This window comes from Lynx rufus, unplaced genomic scaffold (genome assembly GCF_022079265.1).
Source record: "Lynx rufus isolate CCGP_SWC_20201006 ecotype Redwood Valley unplaced genomic scaffold, mLynRuf1.p SCAF_25, whole genome shotgun sequence".
Lineage (NCBI taxonomy): Eukaryota > Metazoa > Chordata > Mammalia > Carnivora > Felidae > Lynx > Lynx rufus.
The window spans coordinates 16,554,616-16,574,133 of record NW_025814840.1 but is presented as its reverse complement, the minus strand read 5'-3'; the positions used below and the strand labels follow the sequence as shown (position 1 = coordinate 16,574,133).

Below are 19,518 nucleotides of genomic sequence, written 5' to 3'. Positions count from 1 at the left end.
TTCATTCTTAAACTCTCTCTCCCCTAGACTGTCACGATTCACCCTTTTCCTGGTCCTCTTGCTACCCAGCTGGCCATTCTTCTCAACCTCTTGAGAACTCCAGTTTCTCTCCCCATTTCCTTAATACTGATGTTCCTCTGTCTTCTGCTCTAGCCTATCCTGTCTTCTCACTTTATATATTCTCCTTCTGGGTGACCTCAAATACCCCTGTGTTTCGGGTACCCTTAACATACTAATTTTCCTCTAATTTATATTCTTAGCCCTGATCCCTCTCCAGAGTTGCAACCTACCATTTGGCCTTTATTGAACATCTCACTGACCTTTATCAAGTTTGCTGTCTGTTTATTTCATCCTAAAAAGTTTAGTATCTTTTTATCCTTGCCTTTAGGAAATTCATCTTAAAATTATCTATTTATTAGATTCGCTATTCTTCTCCCCCATCAGCCCCTTCTCTGACATCCCCACTCTCAGTTACCGACTCAGTCATCTACCCAGTTACCCAAGGAAGAACTCTGAGACATACTTGGCTCCTCCTTTTTCCTCACTTCCAATTTCATGGTTGACTCTACTGTCTAACCTCAGCTCACCACCCACTTTGCTCATTCATGTCAAACTGCCTTGGTTGTGCTTTAGAGTTTCTAGTCTGGATTATTGCCATGGTTTCCTTGCTGGTGTTTCTGACTCCAGTATTATTCCCTCTCACTCATTCTCCACAGTGCCACAGATGGGAATATCATGTGACGCCCAGTCGCCCTCAGTGTTTTCAGGATAAAATCTGTGCTGCTTACTTAGCATGACATTCAGTGCTTTTCCAATCTAGCTCTTCACCATCAGGAGCCCAGAATATAACTAGCCATCACCAACACCTACAATCCACACCTACTGAAGTATTAGAAGTTACCTAAATGCTGTGAATGTTTCTGAATTCTATGATCTTGCACCTACCCCACCATTATCACCTCTCAAGAGCTCATTGTTCGAGAATCAGCTCAGCTACCACCCTTGTGAAGCCTTGTCCAGAAATCACACCGTCTCCCCTTGAATCACCTTGAATTACTTCACCCCTGTCTTGGGTCTTAAATAAATAAATCTATTTCCTTGAGTACCTGTCTACTCTTCAGGCTGTGAGCTCCTTGCGGACAAGACTGTGTTATATTTATCTTTCTATCCCTGGAGGCTAGAACAGTGGCTGACCCCAAATAGGTATTCCATAAATGTTCACTGAATGAGTGAATGTGATCATATGTGGATGTATCTATGTAGGGGTTCACAAAGATATATGTGAATATTTATTGAAAGAGAAAGAGAGAGAACTTTCACTCTAATGTGGTCCAGTTGTCCTAGAGAACATGCTCCTTCAGCCTTTGTTCTGACACCTCCAGTCGGAAGAACTTTTATAGAATCTTAGAGAACCCTGGATTATAGGTCAGGAAACCTGAGTTCTGATCCCGTGTCTTCTGCTAACCTGGCATAGTTTCCTAACTTCTTCACACTTCACTTCCTCACCAGAAAACGAGAGGATTGAATTAGATCACTATTTTCCAAACTTCAGTTACGTACGTATTATTGTGGTTTTTCTTTTGCCAAATCCACCTGGCCTATTATTAACACAATTAGAACATAATGACTCAAAATCAACTTCCTAAATTTTTCTAATGCATATTACTAGAATTACATAGTTATTAATAATTTTTAGAAAATTGTCTTTCAGTGGACCAGCTGCCCATCTAGCCCTGTAATATAGATCACCCACAGGGGTGTCTGAACTCACGGGTTTCCCCTAAAGCAGGGACTGTGGCTGCAGTTCTCACGGCGGCCACCAGGAGGCCACGGTGCAGGACTGGAGCTCACACAGCCTTGGAGTCAGGATGGAGCCGGGACAGAAATATTTCTTACAGGCCGGGGGCTCTCTCTGAGTCAAGAAGGAAACGGAATACTTTTTGATGAACTGTACTTTTCCTGTAGAAACGAAATAGTTGCATTGACATGGGAAATTTTCAGTACTGATGAACGGCACAAATAAGTGACACCTACCCTTTTGGGGATCAGGTATTTCTTTGAGAATCTGATGAGAGCTAGAGGCTCCTTCCATCATCACCAAACCACATATGTACAACCACGCAAACGATTGATTGCCTGCAGTTTCCACAGGCTCACAGATCTTCTGAGGCTTAGCCATTCACTCTGCAGGGGAGGAGGGGTCTTTGCATCTCAGGTTAAGCAAATTTGCTTTAGAATAAGATTGAAGGAAATGCAAACACCCAAGTACATCAGTCACTGTATTTCATTTTTTATTTTTACTGTCACTTTGTTGTTAATAATCTGGTCCATTCCACTTAAAAATTTTTCTTTTAGTGTTTATTTAAAAAATTTTTTTCTTTAAGGTTTATTCATTTTTCAGAGACAGAGACAAAATGTGAGTGGGGGAGAGGCAGAGAGAGAGAGGGAGACACAGAATCCGAAGCGGGCTCCAGGCTCTGAGCTGCCAGCACAGAGACCGACGCGGGGCTCGAACTCACGAACCGTGAGGTCATGACCTGAGCTGAAGCCGGACTCTCAACGGATTGAGCCACACAATCCATACTGAGCCATACAACGGGCGCCACTGGTCCATTCAGCTTTTTAAAAACCACTGTTGAATTCTCTGGGTCTCGAGTAGAATACTGCGCCGAATCACACTCCATTCGTTCAGGTTTCTTCCGCAGCCCAGACAGCTTCACCGTCCCTTCGCGGATTAACCTGACTCCACCAGTGGCAGGTACCGGCACTCACGTGGTTGGGAGCCTGGCCTGGTTTTTGGTCCCACTTTGCTCAGTAAGATAACCGGTTCACTGTGGCGGCTCTGTTCAGGGGAGGTGCAAACACACCATGGTCTTCCTGTTCTCCGGTCTCTGTCGTGTTCTGCTGGACACATCTTCCCATTGCCCATGATAGCCTGGGCAGGTACCACGGACGTCTGGCTCATTTTCAGTTACTGATGTTCAGCCCCCCGGGTCCAGTTTGAAACTTTAATCTCCCATATCCATTTCGAATCTCTCCCTGTCCATTGTCTGTAACCCTCTCCTTGTTGGTCATCGCTGCCTCCCTGGCTAACAGACTGGAACACCCCGTGTGCAGGCGTTGGCACACTCACTGTCCAGGGGCACCCACACGTGGGTTCTCCAGACTACACCACAGCCCCCTCCCCCCCCCCCCATGCCCAGACCCTGAGGTGAATTCAACCTTTCCCAGCCCACCTGGGTAACCACCCCTTTTCACATATTACTCAGCCTCTTTCTGTGGGTCCCCTTGCCCAACGGGCACACTTTTGGGGAGGTTAATGTTTGCGACGTCTACTCGATTCACGGGAAGTTCACCTATCTTTGCTACACCGAACGGTAGGCATTCAGGCTGTCCCATTGCAGACCTCTCTGCCTTGCCGTGGCTCTCCAATTTCTTCTTCTTCTTTTTAAGTTTATTTATTTATTTTGAGAGAGACAGAGAGAGTGAGAGGGGGAGGGACAGAGAGAGAGGGAGAGAGAGGATCCCAAGCAGGCTCCGCACTGTCCCTCAGAGTCCAGCGTGGGGCTCGAACTCACCAGCCATGAGCTCGAGACCTGAGCCAAAACCGAGAGTCGGACGCTTAACTGACTAAGCCACGCAGGCGCCCCTCCAACTTCTTTATCCCTGCTTGAGGGGGTAGTGATACATCAGAAAGTCAGTTGTGTGAGAGCACACATTGCTGCAGACATTTGATGTCCTCTATCTCGATCTCTTGGCCTCCCTCCGATTTCCGTTCCAGCTCTGGACAGTTCTGTCCACCTGCGGCTCCCAACAGGTTTGCGTGCCACACGACGTGCTCTGAAGCTTGTGAGGACGGGGAGTGGGTAATGAATGCCCCTGAGGGCAGCTGTCAAGCACTGGGGTGGGAGTTGGTGGATAGATGTGCCACCCTCCCCAGCCTCTGGGGCGACAGTTCTGAAACACATTCCACACGTTTTTCCAGGCGGTTCCTGGTAGGATTGGGCCCCAGTTGTCCCTGTGGTGATCAGCTCAGTAACATACCGTTGGTTCACTTTTCCTGCTTCTCGCTTCCTCATTCTTAGTTTCTTGGGAATCACTTCTCCAGAAAATAGCCCAAACTCAGATCCTTGTCTCAGACTTTCTGTTAAGAGAACCCCAACTTAGACAGATGTCCATGTTGGAGAATCAGGTGTTCCTGCTTACAGGGCACCCCCAGTCTTTGTGAGGGGGTCTGGTGGATGTTCTTGTCTTTGTTTGGATTGAGTGGGAGAGTTTCCTCCCTCCTCACCCCCCCGTGGGGTTGTGGAAAGGGGAAGGAGAAGCATGTCTCATGAAAGCTCCATTTCCTACATGGCCAGTGGGTGTGTGTGTTGAGTGGTGGTTGGCTGTGGTAGTATTGCTTGTGCGGTGCCTGGCGTGGGGCACCGTACCCCGCTGTTAGAGCAGTTTAGAATGGAAAGCGTTTGGGCCTGCGTTTCAGCTCTAGCTTCTGATTCTAGAGCAATCAGAAAATTACATTTCAATATCCTGTGACAGCAGCGATCAGAAGGGGACAGAGGGGCATCTATTCCTACTGTATCTGTCCTCTAGTCAAAAGAGTTATTTTTTACTTTCTGTTAAGAGAGGGCTTTGGTTGACTATCACACCTGCGACTGATAATTTTCTCATTAATGTCCTGTATTTCTTGGACTGTATACCTCCTGTGTATTTTCCCCTTGGACCTTCAGCAATATGTACTTTAAAATTGGTCATATCTACAGCCTAAATTGTGTGCGTGTGTGCAAAATGTCCTTTATCAAAGACTGTTTCCCGACGGATAACTTAAAACACAAGCGGATAAAATACAGCCAAGTTTAAAAACAGAGATATACAATGGTTTTCCGATGGGGCTTATCAAGGCGGAGCTCCTCCGGTTAGCCTGTCCAAATATTTCCTGCTCACATACTTCCTTTCAGGTGGGGAACAGGAGAGATGAGTATCGTGTAGTCCGTGATGCTTCTGGGCTGAGTCATTTTTCCGCCGACCAGTTCTTCCTCTAGTCCCTTTGAAATGTGTGATTCTTTATTTTCATTTAATTGTCATGTTGGGACCACCCCACCATGGAAATCCATGACAGTGGGCTCCGTAAGATGAGAAAATGACTGTTACAGACACGTTTTACCAGAGGTGCAAAACGGGATGACTACATTACGGTACCACGTAACAAGGCCATCATTATCTAGACACAGCAGGGCATGTTTCTGAAGCCTGAATCGGGGCTCAAGGTGAGGCACCAGACTGGCATCGGTATGGCTAATGGAGACCCGCCGCCGACCCCTTGTCATCGCCTGGAGATGGGAGGGAAGGAAAAGTGGAGAAGAGTACGTGCGGTGTGCCGCAGAGGACTCCTCCGAGTTTGTTTTCGAATTAGTGGATTCTAAATAAAATCTTCCAAATAAACGTCTCCCATGCCATCCTCTTTGCTCCCATTCAACTGAAGTCTGTCCTGGAGCCATTTGTATTGGGCGTAGCTGTCACAAACCCACATAAATATCCGTGTGCCCCCTTGCAGTGTAGTCATTTCTCTGAGTGGGATAGGACTATAGAAGACAAGGATGTTTCGTCTCCTATTCTGACTCTTCATTTATTTAAATACTTTAAAAAAATATTTAGTTTTGAGAGAGAGAGAGACAGAGAGAGAGAGAGAGATAGCGTGCGCACAAGTGGGGGAGGGGCAGAGAGAGAGACACACACACACAGAATCTGAAGCAGGCTCCAGGCTCCGAGCTGTCAGCACAGAGCCCGATGGCGGGGCTTGAACCCACGATCCGTGAGACCATGACCTGAGCTGAAGTCAGACGCTTAACTGACTGAGCCACCCAGGTACCCCTATTCTGCTTACTTTGTAGATACAAATCAGATTCATATCTATATGTAGATCTATCTATCTACCATAGATAGATAGAACTACATATATATAAAGGCAGAACTGTAAAGTTATCTGCATTTTTATGGTATTTGTGCTTTCACAGTGGCCTTGATAATTTACAATATTTCATTGGCTGAGGAAGCGATGTCTAGATTTTTTATTTTTATTTTTTAATGTTTATTTTTGAGAGAGAGACAGAGTACGAGTGGAGGTGGGGGGAGCAGAGAGAGAGAGAGGGGGACACAGAATCCGAAGCAGGCTCCAGGCTCTGAGCTGTCAGCACAGAGCCTGACACGGGGCTCAAACCCACAAACCGTGAAATCATGACCCCAGCTAAAGTCGGATGCTTAACTGACTGAGCCACCAGGCGCCCCAGCGATGTCTAGATTTAAACCACACTTCAGTGATTATATGGCTGGCGCAAACCACTTCTTTCTCACCATCTTCCCAAAGAGGGAGGGGTGGAAACACGGAAGTCACATGACATGAATTTGTTAGAATGGTCATCCATGGGGGACAGCAATGAGCAAAGGTATTCAGAGGGGCTGTAAGAAATAGTCATTTGAACTGAGGTTTTCCCAACTGTAATAATGAGAGCACTGGCCTTGGTAAATGTTGGTTTTTTCCTTGACTAAAATTCTTTGATTCCAGAAGTGGCACAAAACAGCAATATTTTTAGCACCGTGAAGACACATTTCTGTCGGGGAAAGGGACCTTCTGTATTATATACACAGCTCTGTAAACCATAGCCATTGCCATGAGCCCTTCTGGCATGGGCTGTCCTAGCAGGTGCATCGTCTGGCCTCTCTCCTGCCCTGTAACATTCTCACTCTACGTACTTCTGAAGGCAACCATCAGAGCAAAAGGAAGGTGCGGGAGAGCTCTGGGGCCTCAGGTGCTGGCTAGGGAGGAGGTAGTGATGTGTGTTCATCTCAGGCACACACTTAACCACGTGATTCCAGAGGCGTCAACCCCCAGAGTGTTCATTCCTTCCTCAGTATTGTTGAACTACACACTCACAAAAGCCACATGGTGCGTGGGGTCGCTGGGAAGAGAAATGTTCTTACTGCTTTCAGTGGCGTAGGACCTTATTTTCCAAATGGGTTTATCCTTTAACTGGCTAGTGGAAAAGACACAAGGAGAAAGGCCAGGATTTTTCCAGCACTGGGCAGCCCCAGATGGGGGCCTGTTTGAAACCCGGCGGCGCAGGGTAGGGTCTTAGAGACCCCGAGTCCCTGTTGGCACCCAGGGCTGTTCTAACATTCCAACCCTCATGTTTTTAATTCTTGCCCCTCAGGGACTTGCTCATTTTACATACTGATTAGTTTATGGCAGCAATGCTAATTTGCACTGACATTAGGGATTACACATTGAGAATTATTAAATATAAAGGGAACAACACGGTAGAAGGAAGAGGGAGCCTGGCTCAGAGGACTGAACATCTGAACAACAGACACCTGTCCCTGGCTTCATTACTGAGCCACAGCGTGTCCTGGGGCCGCCTCTCAGCCATCTATGGATGGCTTTCTATACTCAGAGTCAAAGAGTGCGAGACAGGGAGATGAGTTTTGGTTAATCACAGGGGCTTTTCTTATGGCTTTAGTAATGAATGTGATTAACAATAATATGGAGAATTCCCAGTTACCCACCTGTAGCGTCTCTGTAGCTAATTTTCAATTCTATGTTGATTTCCTTCAATAACTCCCAGCCCGACCCAGATGGTATCTATTTAGGAAATTCAGGAAACTCTTAATATTTGCATAAGCAGAGCAAATTGGGAAATAAATTAGTGCAAAGAAATGATCCGATGAAATAGAAAGCTGAATATAAACGACTTCTGGATTTCCTAAGGCCACGGACTCATGAGATCATTGAACAAATATTTGCTAAGCCCCTACTCAGTGCAGAGCACAAGATGAGGTGAGTTCTTTCCCCTCCTGAGGCTGTCAGTCTGGAGCACGTGGCTGCGAGACAGGCCAAGACTCTGGAGCCCAGAGGGGGAAGCACGTCCCATTCCCACGGACGTCAGTAGTTGGTGATGGTTTTGTTCCAGAGACTTCCTCTTCTGATACGTGTAAAGATCCTCAGGGACATTTCATCTGTAATCTTCACTGTGTAGGACCGTGTGCCCACTGGACATGCATCCAGAGGTCATTTTCCCGATGCAAACACGACACACGAGGGACGGCAAACAGCAAAGCTCTCTGAGGGCCGAGGGGTTCTGCCTCCTTCTTCCTACCTGGTGCGAGGGTGGGGCCTGCGCCCAGTAGGTGCACGGCGTTCATTTGTTGAATAAATTGATTAGGACCCTCGTAATCAGCCATATAGGGAAGGCATCATCATCCTCACCGCCTTCCTCATTTTAAAAACGAGGAAGGTGAGGTTCAGAGAGCTTTAATGAATCCAAGGACTCGCGGCTAGAAAAAGGCAGAACTAGGGCTCAAAGCTCACCTCCCTCCCCGTGCTGAGCCCTCCCTTTCATTCTCAGCTGGGCCTGCTGGGGAGCAAGCAAGGGGACTTAATCTGTGGGTGTGGGTGGCGTGTGATTAGAAGCCAGGAGGAAACAGAAGTTTATAATCTTGCCGAGAGCCTAAACGGGATCAGGTTGTCCAGGAAAGGACTGGGAAAGGGGGGATCAGCCGGATGCACCCCTGACCCCTGGACTCTGCTGTTTGTTCTCACTGTGACCGAGAGCAAGTCACTGAATGCCCCTGACACCTGCTTCCTCAGTGGCAAAACTCTAATAATAATACTTCCTCTTAGGTCTGTAAGGAGAAGTGAGTGTGACAAAAATGATAGTGTCTGGTGCACAGAAAATTCTCAACTCATGCTAGTTTGTTTTATTATGATCAGCCTAAGCATTTTTATTACAACGACTCCTGTAATTTGCCTTCAAGCACATGAATCAGAGAGTAACAGGTCTTAAAATAAATTTCTAAATTGCGTGGTCTGTTACAATAAGCAGTTTTCGAGATTATTCAGAGAATGTGAATCTGTGTCAGGCCCAGGAATACGAGGAGGGTTCCCTTTTCTGTAGCTTCTGTTTCACAACTTAGAAAAGCTGAGGTGACTTATTTTCTACCATTGTTTCCAAAAATATCAGAGCTGCAGTGCTTGGTTGGCTCCCTCATTTGTAAATGCCACGTTAAGATTGAGGAAGTGGGAGACTCACTTCCACCTTTCAACTCCTAGAGTAATAAGCTTGAGACCTGGGTTGAGCATTTGTCTGTTGCCTTATATTTTCCTTTTGGTGTGTGTCTCCCCTGCTCTGGGCAGGAACCAAGTCTTCTTTACTGCTGGGTCCCTAGCACCCAGCACAGTCCATGGCACATAGTGGGTGAGCTTGATGGCGTTTGCTTTTTCAGAATGTTTGAACGAAATGGGGTAAGAGTGAAAGGAGATGAACAAAGAACAAACACTTTAGGATCAGTTACTCATTTTCTCCTCCCTCCCTGCCTTCCTTTCGTCCTTCCTTCCTCCCTCTCTCCCTCCCTCCTTCCTTCCTTCCTTCCTTCCTTCCTTCCTTCCTTCCTTCCTCCCCCTTCCTTCCTTTCTTTCTTCCTTCCTCCCTTCCTTTCTTCCTCCTTCCTCCCCCTTCCCCTTCCTTCCTTCCTTCCTTCCTTCCTTCCTTCCTTCCTTCCTCCCCCTTCCTTCCTTTCTTCCTTCCTTCCTCCCTTCCTTTCTTCCTTCCTCCCTCCCCCCTTTCTCTTCCTTCCTTCCTTCCTTCCTTCCTTCCTTCCTCCCCCTTCCTTCCTTTCTTCCTTCCTTCCTCCCTTCCTTTCTTCCTTCCTCCCTCCCCCCTTCCCCTTCCTTCCTTCCTTCCTTCCTTCCTTCCTTCCTTCCTTCCTCCCCCTTCCTTCCTTTCTTCCTTCCTTCCTCCCTTCCTTTCTTCCTTGAACAAAGAACAAACACTTTAGGATCAGTTACTCATTTTCTCCTCCCTCCCTGCCTTCCTTTCGTCCTTCCTTCCTCCCTCTCTCCCTCCCTCCTTCCCTCCTTCCTTCCTTCCTTCCTTCCTCCCTTCCTTCCTTTCTTTCTTCCTTCCTCCCTTCCTTTCTTCCTCCCTCCCTCCCCCCTTCCTCTTCCTTCCTTCCTTCCTTTCTTCCTTCCTTCCTTCCTTCCTTCCTTCCTTCCTTCCTTCCTCCCCCTTCCTTCCTTCCTCCCTTCCTTTCTTCCTTCCTCCCTCCCCCTTCCCCTTCCTTCCTTCCTTCCTTCCTTCCTTCCTTCCTTCCTTTTTGAATATAGCTGACACACACTGTTACATTAGTTCAGGTATACAACTTAGTGATTTGACAAGTTTATACTGTATGCTGTGTTCACCACAAGTGTAGCTACCATGTGTCTTGTTCCATGGCTGTGACTATATCATTGACTCTGTTCCTTAGGCTGTGCCTTTTATTCCGGTGACTCCGGTGATTCCGGAACTGGAAGCCTGTATCTCCTTATCACCCATTTCACTCAACCCCCAACTCCCAACCTTCTGGCAACCATCAGTTTGTTCTCTGTATTCATAGGTCGTATTCTGGTTTTTGTCTATTCATTGAATATTTACCCAGAGAAGATGAAAATACTAATTTAAAAAGATACATGCATCCCTCTGTTTATTGCAGCATTATTTACAGTGACTAAGACATGGAAGCAACCTCAGAGTCCATCAGGAGACAAATGGATAAGGAAAACGTGGCACATGTGCATGTGCATATACATGGTGGGATATTATACAGCCATAAAAAAGAACGACACTGTGCCATTTGGGACAATGGATGGACCTAGAGGGTATTATGCTAAGTGAAATAAGGGAAATAAACTAGACTAAGAAAGACAAATACCATGTAATTCCATTCATAAATGGAATCTAAAAACAATGAGTTGTTTTCTTTCCGAGAAACGTGGAGGGACTGAGACCCTGTGTGCATGCAGAGATGAGAACATGCAGCTTTGTGCTCCTACTTGCTGAATCCTGAAGTTGGCATGCATGTGCAGGCTAGGTACAGCTCTCTGGAAGGAGATCCCGAGGGAGGGGACAGGTGTACTTTATGCCTTTGACTGTCTGAAGGCATACCTGCCTTCGGATACCTGCTTTCCCACAGGGGATGACACCCTTGATCGTTAATGTATGAAATGTGGTTGATTTCAAACACAGACATGTCTGTTTTGTCCAAGGGCTACAACAGACAGGTTGGCTATGTTAAAATATTTAAGTAAACAGTGTAGCTACTTAGTGTATGTGGTAGAAAACATTTCCATTATGGTGTTAAAAATAACATACACTTACTAGAGAAAACTTAGAACATCAAAGATTGGCCAAAAGAAGAAATTCCACCACTCAGAGGTGAGAGCTGATAACATTTTGGTGGATATTTTCTTTATCTTTTATATACATGTGTTTTTTTTTCTTACAATAGTTGTTTCATAGTATACATATTACCATAATAGCTGCTTTGAAAAAAGTGATCGTTTTCCATGGGGTTATATCTTCTTTGGTGACCTAATTTTAGTGGCTGCATAGAGTGACTGCCGTTGTTGACTGCTCTGGTCCTCATTTGGGGTACAATTGTGTGTGTTCAGTTTTGGGCTATTAAAAAATGTATTTTTGCAGTCAATCTTTGTGCACATCTGTGATCATTTACATATGATGAATTCTTAGGAGTGGGAATATAGGATCCAAGTTATATTATATTTTATGCTAAATTCTTATTCCCTTCCCTCACCAAACAATCATGGTTCCTGGAAACCTTTGCCAGTTAGGTGAAAAATGATATTTTATGTTGTGTGAATTTGCGCTGAAAAGTATTCTTGATGGTAAACATTTTCCTTGACTCTTTGTAATTCCTTTATTTGAATTTCTGATCGACGTGTTCGTCTTTATTCTTCTTGGTTTGATAGAACTCTTGAAATTAGCAATATTTTTCCCTTTTCTGATTCCTGACTGGCAATATTTTCCCCAGCTTGTTGTTTGCTTTTTAATTGTAGTTGGTGGTGTTTTCCTAGACCGTAGCCTCCTTGAATGGTTGACATGGGTTTTCACTTAGGGTATATATATATTTTTCTGTCCAACTGCATTGAGCCAGAAATGGAATACTTTAAGGACGAATTTGTCATCCTTTAAGGACAAATGCCCGCAAGACCCTTACAAAGGCAACTCACCAGCATGAGCTCAAGCCTATGCTGCATTTCCCCCAGCTTTGACCAAATGTGTCAACTCCTGCAGGAAAAAGACACAGAGCCAGATTTTAAGTGGGTTTTGACAGTCTTTTAGCAAACCTTTTCTGAGAAGCTCTGACCCAGGCATCTGCAAACCAGTCATACCTCTTCTTAATCTCCACAGCCTGGAATTTGGCTCTGGACGATCAAGTCAGTGCTGTCCAATAAAACATAATGCAAACCACAGGCACGATTTCAGATTATCCAGTAGCCACACTAAATAGAAGAAGAAACAGGTGAAATTAATTTTACAAAATATTTAATGCAGCCCAATACATTGAAAATATTAGCATTCCAACCTGTAATGCACAAAAAATATTGAGATATTTTTGCCCTCTTTAAGTCTTTAAAATCTGGCGTGGGGGCGCCTGTCTGGTTCAGTCGGTAGAGCCTGCAACTCTTGATCTTGTCAAGGTCTTGAGTTTGAGCCCCATGTTGGACATGGAGCCTAATTAAAAAACAAAAATATCTGGGGGCGTATTTTACAATTTCAGCACATAGCACATGGGACTAGGGGCTATGGTACTGGACGATGCAGGTGTAAAACAGTCTGGCTATGGGTGAAAAAGCAAAAGCCCCAACAGATTGTAATTAAAACAGAAACTTACATTAGGGACCTCATCCCTATGACCTCCCTAAGTGTGAGAACAGCTGGTGGCCACTTGGTGAAATTTCTCTCTCTCTCTCTCTTTTTTTTTTTTTAAATTTTAGAGTGAGAGAAAGAGAGAGCATGAGCAGGGGAGGTGGGATGGGGAGAGAGAGAGAGAGAGAGAGAGAGAGAGAATCCTAAGCAGGCTACACCCTGAGCGCAGAGCCCGACGCAGGGCTCGATCCCATGACCCTGGGATCATGACCTGAGCCGAAATCAAGAGTCGGACGCTCAACTGACTGAGCCACCCAGGTGCCCCTGAAATTTCTTTCTCTCAACATTTTGTAGATCTGGGGATTTCAGCTTCTCTACCTCTGTACCAATATGCATGTTTTACTTTAAGGGCCAGCAGTGATGGCGCCCAAGCCCTGCTCAGAATGGAGCCAAAGCGGTTCGAACCCACTGCCCAGGACGCCCTGCGTGTGTCCATCACCAGACGAGACTGGCTTCTTCAAGAAAAGCAGCAGCTGCAGGTAAGCAGGTGAAGAAGAATCTTCAGGAAATAGGCCAGCATTTTTCTTACCCATTTAAGCCACATGGGGCAGGGCGGATCTTTGCTTTGCTTGAATGTAGCAATTAGAGCTTTGGCCGTCCACCCGTGAAGTACAAAAGGGAGAGATGGGTGGAGATGGCTGGAGGGCTTGTAGGAATCTCATTACCTACTAGGGGTTTGAAAGCTCAGTGGTGTTTGTGCCTGTTTTCGATATTCCTCATTACCTTTTGAATACGCTTTCCTTGTCTGCCAGGCCAATTTGTCACCTCTTATCATTTTGACCTTTACGAGGTTCTTTTGAAAAGCAGGAAGAAATCCGTGCTATGAAAATCCTTTATGGAAAATCGTATCCAGTTAGGAGCAGCTGTTAGAGGGCAGAGTTGTAAGTAGGGACTGGGCAGGCTGGCATGTCTGGGAAAAGCTGGCGGGCATTGCATGTCCAGGTTGGCCCAGAGCAGTTGGCCAGGGGCTAGAAGTCTTGGAGCAGCACTGACTTAAAGGCAAGAGGCAATCAGGAGGTTGAAAGCTCCTCTACCCCCACCTTAAAGCTGGGTCCACACCTGCTGGAACCTGGAGGCTTTGAGGCAGGAATGGGGAACAAGAAGGAAGCATCCATTGAAGGCATCTGGACTTCCAGAAGGAGCATGGGTCTTTAATACCCAAGAGTTAATCTTGGTTTAGGCTCTAAATAACAGAATGAATTTAGATCAGTTTATGGAGCTTGGACAAGTTACTGGACCGCCCTCCTCCCATCCCCACTCCCTCATGCAGGGTATTCTTGTTATCTGAGTTTGCCCACCCAGATCCCCCAAATAGCAAGGTGGCAAAGGGAAGCAAAAGTCATCACAATTTGAAAATATTCTCCAATAAACTGAATGCTTATATATTCAATGAGCATTACCACAAAAGTTCGGGTGAAAATGTGAAATCTTGTTTTTGGTTTTGAAGAATACGTATCAGTTAATGGTCTACATAATTCCTGCTGATGTCAGAGTGTACAGAAAATAATTTTAGCTCGGGATACTTAGTGTTTGCAGGGAATGTTCTTGGCAGAACTCTGGGGGAGAGGTGGATATTCATTCAGCAGGTATTTGAATGCCTCCTCTGTGCCAGATACTGTTTGAAATGCTTAGGATTGAATGCTTAGGATGAAGTTGATGTTCTAGTAGGGGTGGGCGTGGGGAGATACATAAGAAATGGCAAACATAATAAATACCTAAATTATCTACTTACCCTGTTGTAGGGTGGTAAGAGCTATCATGCGTAGGCTCAGGTCAACTCATTGAACAGTGAGATTAAAGCAGAGGGAACAGCCATGTGAAGCCTGCAGTGTGGATGTGCCTCCTGTATGCAAAGGGCAGCCAGGAGGCCAGGCTAGGATAGAATGGTGGAGGAGAAGGTCAGAGAGAAAAGGGATCTTGCAGGGCCTTGCACACCTTTGTAATCACTTGAGCTTCTCTCTGACTGGAATGTGGAGCCGTTGGAGGGTTCTAAGCAGTGAAGTGACATAATCTGATCCCATTTTAAAGAATCACTTTGACTTCTGTGTTAAGAATAGGGTGTGGGCCGTTTGCACTGCTGGTGGGAATGCAAACTGGTGAAGCCATTCTGGAAAACAGTATGGGGGTTCCTCAAAAAATTAAAGATAGAACTACCCTACAACCCAGCAACTGCTCTACTAGGTACTTACCCAAGGGATACAGGTGTGCTGTTTCTAAGGGGCACATGCACCCCAATGGTTGTAGCAGCACTATCAACAGTAACCCAAGTATGGAAAGAGCCTATGTGTCAATCGATGGATGAATGGATAAAGAAGATGTGGTGTGTGTGTGTGTATGTGTGTGTGTGTATGTGTACACACACACAATGGAGTATTACTCGGCAGTCAAAAAAAATGAAATCTTGCCATTTTCAACAGCATGGATGGAACTGGAGTGTATTATGCTAAGTGAAATTAGTCAAAGAAAGACAAATATCATATGACTTCACTCATGGAATTTAAGATACAAACCAGATGAAGATAGGGGAAGGGAGGGAAAAATAATATAAAAACAGGGAGGGGGCGAAACATAAGAGACTCCTAAATACAGAGAACTGAGGGTTGCTGGAGGGGTTTTGGATACGGAGATGGGCTAAATGGGTGATGGGCATTAAGGAGGACACTTGCTGGGGTGAGCACTGGGTGTTATACGTAGGGGATGAATCACCGGATTCTACTCCTGAAATCATTATTGCACTATATGCTAACTAACTTGGATGCAAATTTTAAAAAATAAATTAAAAAAACAAAGAATAGGGCATAGAGCCACTATGAAAAAGCACAGTGAGTCTTCAGATCATTAAAAATAGAATTACTGCGGCACCTGGGTGGCTCAGTCTTTTGAGTGTTTGACTCTTGATATCTGCTCAGGTCGTGATGCTGTGGTCAGGGGATCGAGCCCCACATAGGACTCCACACTGAGCCTGGAGCCTGCTTGGGATCCTCTCCACCCCCCCCCCCCCCGCCCTTTGTGTGCCTCTTCCCTGCTGGTGCTCTTTCTCAAAATAAATAAATAAACATCAAAAAAAAAATAGAATTACCACACAATGAAGCAATTCTACTTCTGGGTAGATGCCCAAAGGAATTGAAATCAGGGCCTCAAAGAGATGTCCATAGCAGCGTTATTCACGATAGCCAAAAGGTGTCCCTCTGTAGGTGAGTGGATAAATCAAATGTGGTACATCCACACAATGGACTATTGTACAGACTGAAAAAGGAAGGAAATTCTGACACATGGTGCAACTTGGATGAACCTTGAGGACATGATGCTAAGTGAAATAAGCAAAAGGACAAATACTCTGATTCTACTTCTATGAGGTTTCTAGAGATTCATAGACACAGAAAGTAGAAGGGTGGTTGCCAAGGGTTGGGGGAAGGCAGGGTAATGGGGAGCTGGAGTTTAATGGGGACAGAGTTCTGGTTTATGAGATGAAACGAGTTCTTGGACAGACAGCGGCAGTCGTCGCAGAGCAGTGTGAATGTACTCAGTACCACGGAACTGGCATTAAAAGTGGTTAAGATGGGGTGCTTGGAATTTTGGCTCAGGTCATGATCTCACGGTTTTGTGGGTTCGAGCCCTGCATTGGGCTCCATGCGGACAGTGCAGATCCTGCTTGGGATTCTCTTTCTCCCTCTCTCTCTGCCCCTCCCCTACTCACCCTGTCTCTCCCCCACTCTCTCCCTCAAAATAAATAAATAAACTTCAAAAAAAAATCTTAACGAGATGATTAAGGTGGTGAATTTTATGTTACATGTATTTACCACAGTTTAAAAAGAAGAAAGAAAGAAAGGAACAAGGTTTGGGCAGAGGCAGAGTTGGGGAGTTTAACTGGGAAACAATGGCAATAATACTGTAGCGTTGGACCAATGGAGACACACATTGTCTTCTTCTTAGCGTGTCTTAGGGGTGGATCTTCAGCTCTGCCTCAGAGTCTATCCCCCACCCCCTACTGGAAGTGGGGTCAGGAGGTTGCAGTTGTAGGTGATCTGTACCTTGGGTTTAAGACAATGTGGATAAGAGCTGGGGAGGCGCCCAGGATTAGCGCTCTGCTCTTATCAGCCAGAAACCCATGCACACATCATGGGAGGGTGGTGACGGAAAGAGCCTCATTTTCAATTCAGAACACCGTGCCCTGTGAGATGATTATGTGCTCTAACACCGTGCACACGATGTGTGTTCAGTTGCCTGCTGCTTGTTTTCTTCTTTGACCTCAAGAGTGGATGATACTCTATAGATTCTTTGGATTTTGGTTTGCTATATTAGTGGAAATTAAATTTACTTAATATTTTTTATGAACCTTAGACTGCATCAAACTATCTGCAGCATCCCTTTGCTCTCTCAATCTTGTAGACTTAGGAAATTGTGATTTAAAAAAAAAATTTTTTTAACATTTATTCATTTTTGAGAAACAGAGAGAGACAGAGCATGAGTGGGGGAGGGACAGAGAGAGAGGGAGACACAGAATCCGAAGCAGGTTCCAGGCTCTGAGCTGTCAGCACAGAGCCCAACGCGGGGCTTGAACTCATGGACCGCGAGATCACAACCTGAGCCGAAGTCGGAAGCTCAACCGACTGGGCCACCCTGGTGCCCCAGGAAATTGTGATTTTTAATCTTTCTCTACACACTAACTTTTCATGGTTGGGGACAGACCGACCAAGGACTGTCTGCTTTTCTTTTTCGGTCTGTGACCTGTGTTACCTGCTTAGCTCGTACCTCAAGCACATGACGTTTGCTGCTCTGTGTTGTAGCTCTTCTGCCCGAAAGGAAGTAAGTCATTTATGTATCTGCTTGGTTCTTCCAAGTCAAATTCCTGGCTCACCCCCCATAGTTATTTAATACTTGGGAGAGAATGTTTTTCCTTATGCCAACTAATCAGAAATACAAAGCTGGCGTGATTTTTCCACTTCAGCAAACCTCCAAAAATCTGCCCGGCTCAGAAGGGGAGCTTCACGGCTCTCACGCATATGGCTGACTTTCATTTGACGGACTCATTACCAGCAGAGCGGTTTGCCACGAGCAGGGTTAACTTATAAAATCTGGTTTCTCCGCTTTCTACAGAAAGAAATCGAAGCTCTCCAAGCAAGAATGTCTGTGCTGGAAGCAAAAGATGAGCAACTGAGAAGGGAAATAGAAGAACAAGAGCGGCTGCTCCCGTGGCAGGGCTGCGACCTGGCCGCCCTGGTGGGCAGGCTGTCCCTGGGCGAGCTGCAGGAGGTCAGCAAGGCCTTGCACGACACCCTGGCCTTAGCCAACCAGATTCCCCTCCATGCAGAACCACCTGACGCCGTAAGGAGGTATTGATTTCCTAACTGACTTTGGATCACTCGCCTCCTTGACCTGTTTATGGGATTGATGCTGCCTGCTGTCCCTCATACCCAAGAATTTTCTGAGCAGGGCTGTAGTTTTTCAGCAGAAGCACTATCATTATTTTGAACAGGAGAATTCTTCATTGTGTGGGGCAGACCTGAGTATTTCGAGGTATTTTAAAACCTGGCCAGCAACCCAACCTACTAAATGCCCATATTCCTTCCCATTCTACTGTGTACTAAGTTATCCCCAGGGGCATCTTCTCTCCCTTTGAGGTCTGTTGGAAATTCTGATGCCAGTCTTGGCTGAGGACAATCATCTGAAGAGAGGTGAATTATACTCTCCCTGAGGGCGGTGGGGGGGTGGTGAGCCGTTAAGAGGGGGAAGCTCAGTCAATGACAGTGTTTCTGTCAGGAAGAATGCATGGTTGTTAATAATAGCTAGCATTTATTGAGCGCTTACTCTTTGCCAGGCATCGTGCTAAGCTTTATGAGTTGCTTCTATTATCATGTTTACTTTATAGATGAGGAAAACAAAGTTCAAGGTTAGCAATTAGCCGGAAGTCCCAATAAGAGGCAAAATTGATACTTAAGCTGCTGTCTGTTCCTTCTCAGCCGAGTTTCCTATCTGTTTCCTGTGGAGTGAGAATCTTGTCTGTATTCTGTATTGTGCAGTGCCCACAAGAGGCACTTCACTGTCTTATACTTCAATGTCATGTTCCTATTTTGGTGAAAGACAGAACTCGCACATCCACGTGCTTTAGATAAAAAGCCGAGGAGTGCCCGGATGAGTTTGCAGCTGGGTAGTGAGGTCTGCAAGTGCTGTGGGTGTCGAGCAAGGGGGGGCGACTCGTGTTCTGCTTCGTTGGTTTGCCGAAGACAGTGCTTCATAAAACTAACTGCCTGTTGTGGCTGAGAACATGGACTCCGCCATCTGATTATCCTCACTCAGCCACGTGGCAGCTAGAATCCTTTATTATTTGGGGGAGGGGATGATAATAATAACGCCTATGTTACAGGGCTGTTATGTGGACCAGCTGCTAACACATATAAAGCTCTTATAGCAGTTTACTATGGTTACCGCTTGTCGGTTTTTTTTCCTAAATATTTTAAACATTTTTAATTTTTTTATATATAGAGAGAAAGTGCAACTGGGGAGGGGGGCAGAGGGGGAGAGAGAGAGAGAGAGAGAGAGAATCTTAAGCAGGCTCCAGGCTCAGCACAGAGCCTGGCACAGGGCTTGATCCCATGACCCTGGGATCATGACCCGAGCTGAAATCAAGAGTCAGACACTCAACTGGCTGAGCCACCCAGGCATTTGTCATTTTTTAAAACTTATTTTTTAAATATTTATTTAATTTTGAGAGAGAAGGAGAGAGAGCATGAGTGGGGGAGGGGCAGAGAGAGAGGGGAAA

At 45.7% G+C, this 19,518-nt stretch overlaps 1 protein-coding gene across 1 annotated transcript in view; it reads left to right on the top strand.

Annotated features, from left to right (window-relative positions):
• DISC1 (DISC1 scaffold protein) overlaps positions 1-19,518 on the top strand; it is a 307,604-nt gene that overhangs the window by 49,909 nt on the left and 238,177 nt on the right. Inside the window, exons 4-5 of the mRNA XM_047088671.1 lie at positions 13,108-13,237; positions 17,856-18,091. Of these exons, the coding sequence (XP_046944627.1) occupies positions 13,108-13,237; positions 17,856-18,091 (366 nt within the window). The remainder of the gene's footprint in view (positions 1-13,107; positions 13,238-17,855; positions 18,092-19,518) is intronic.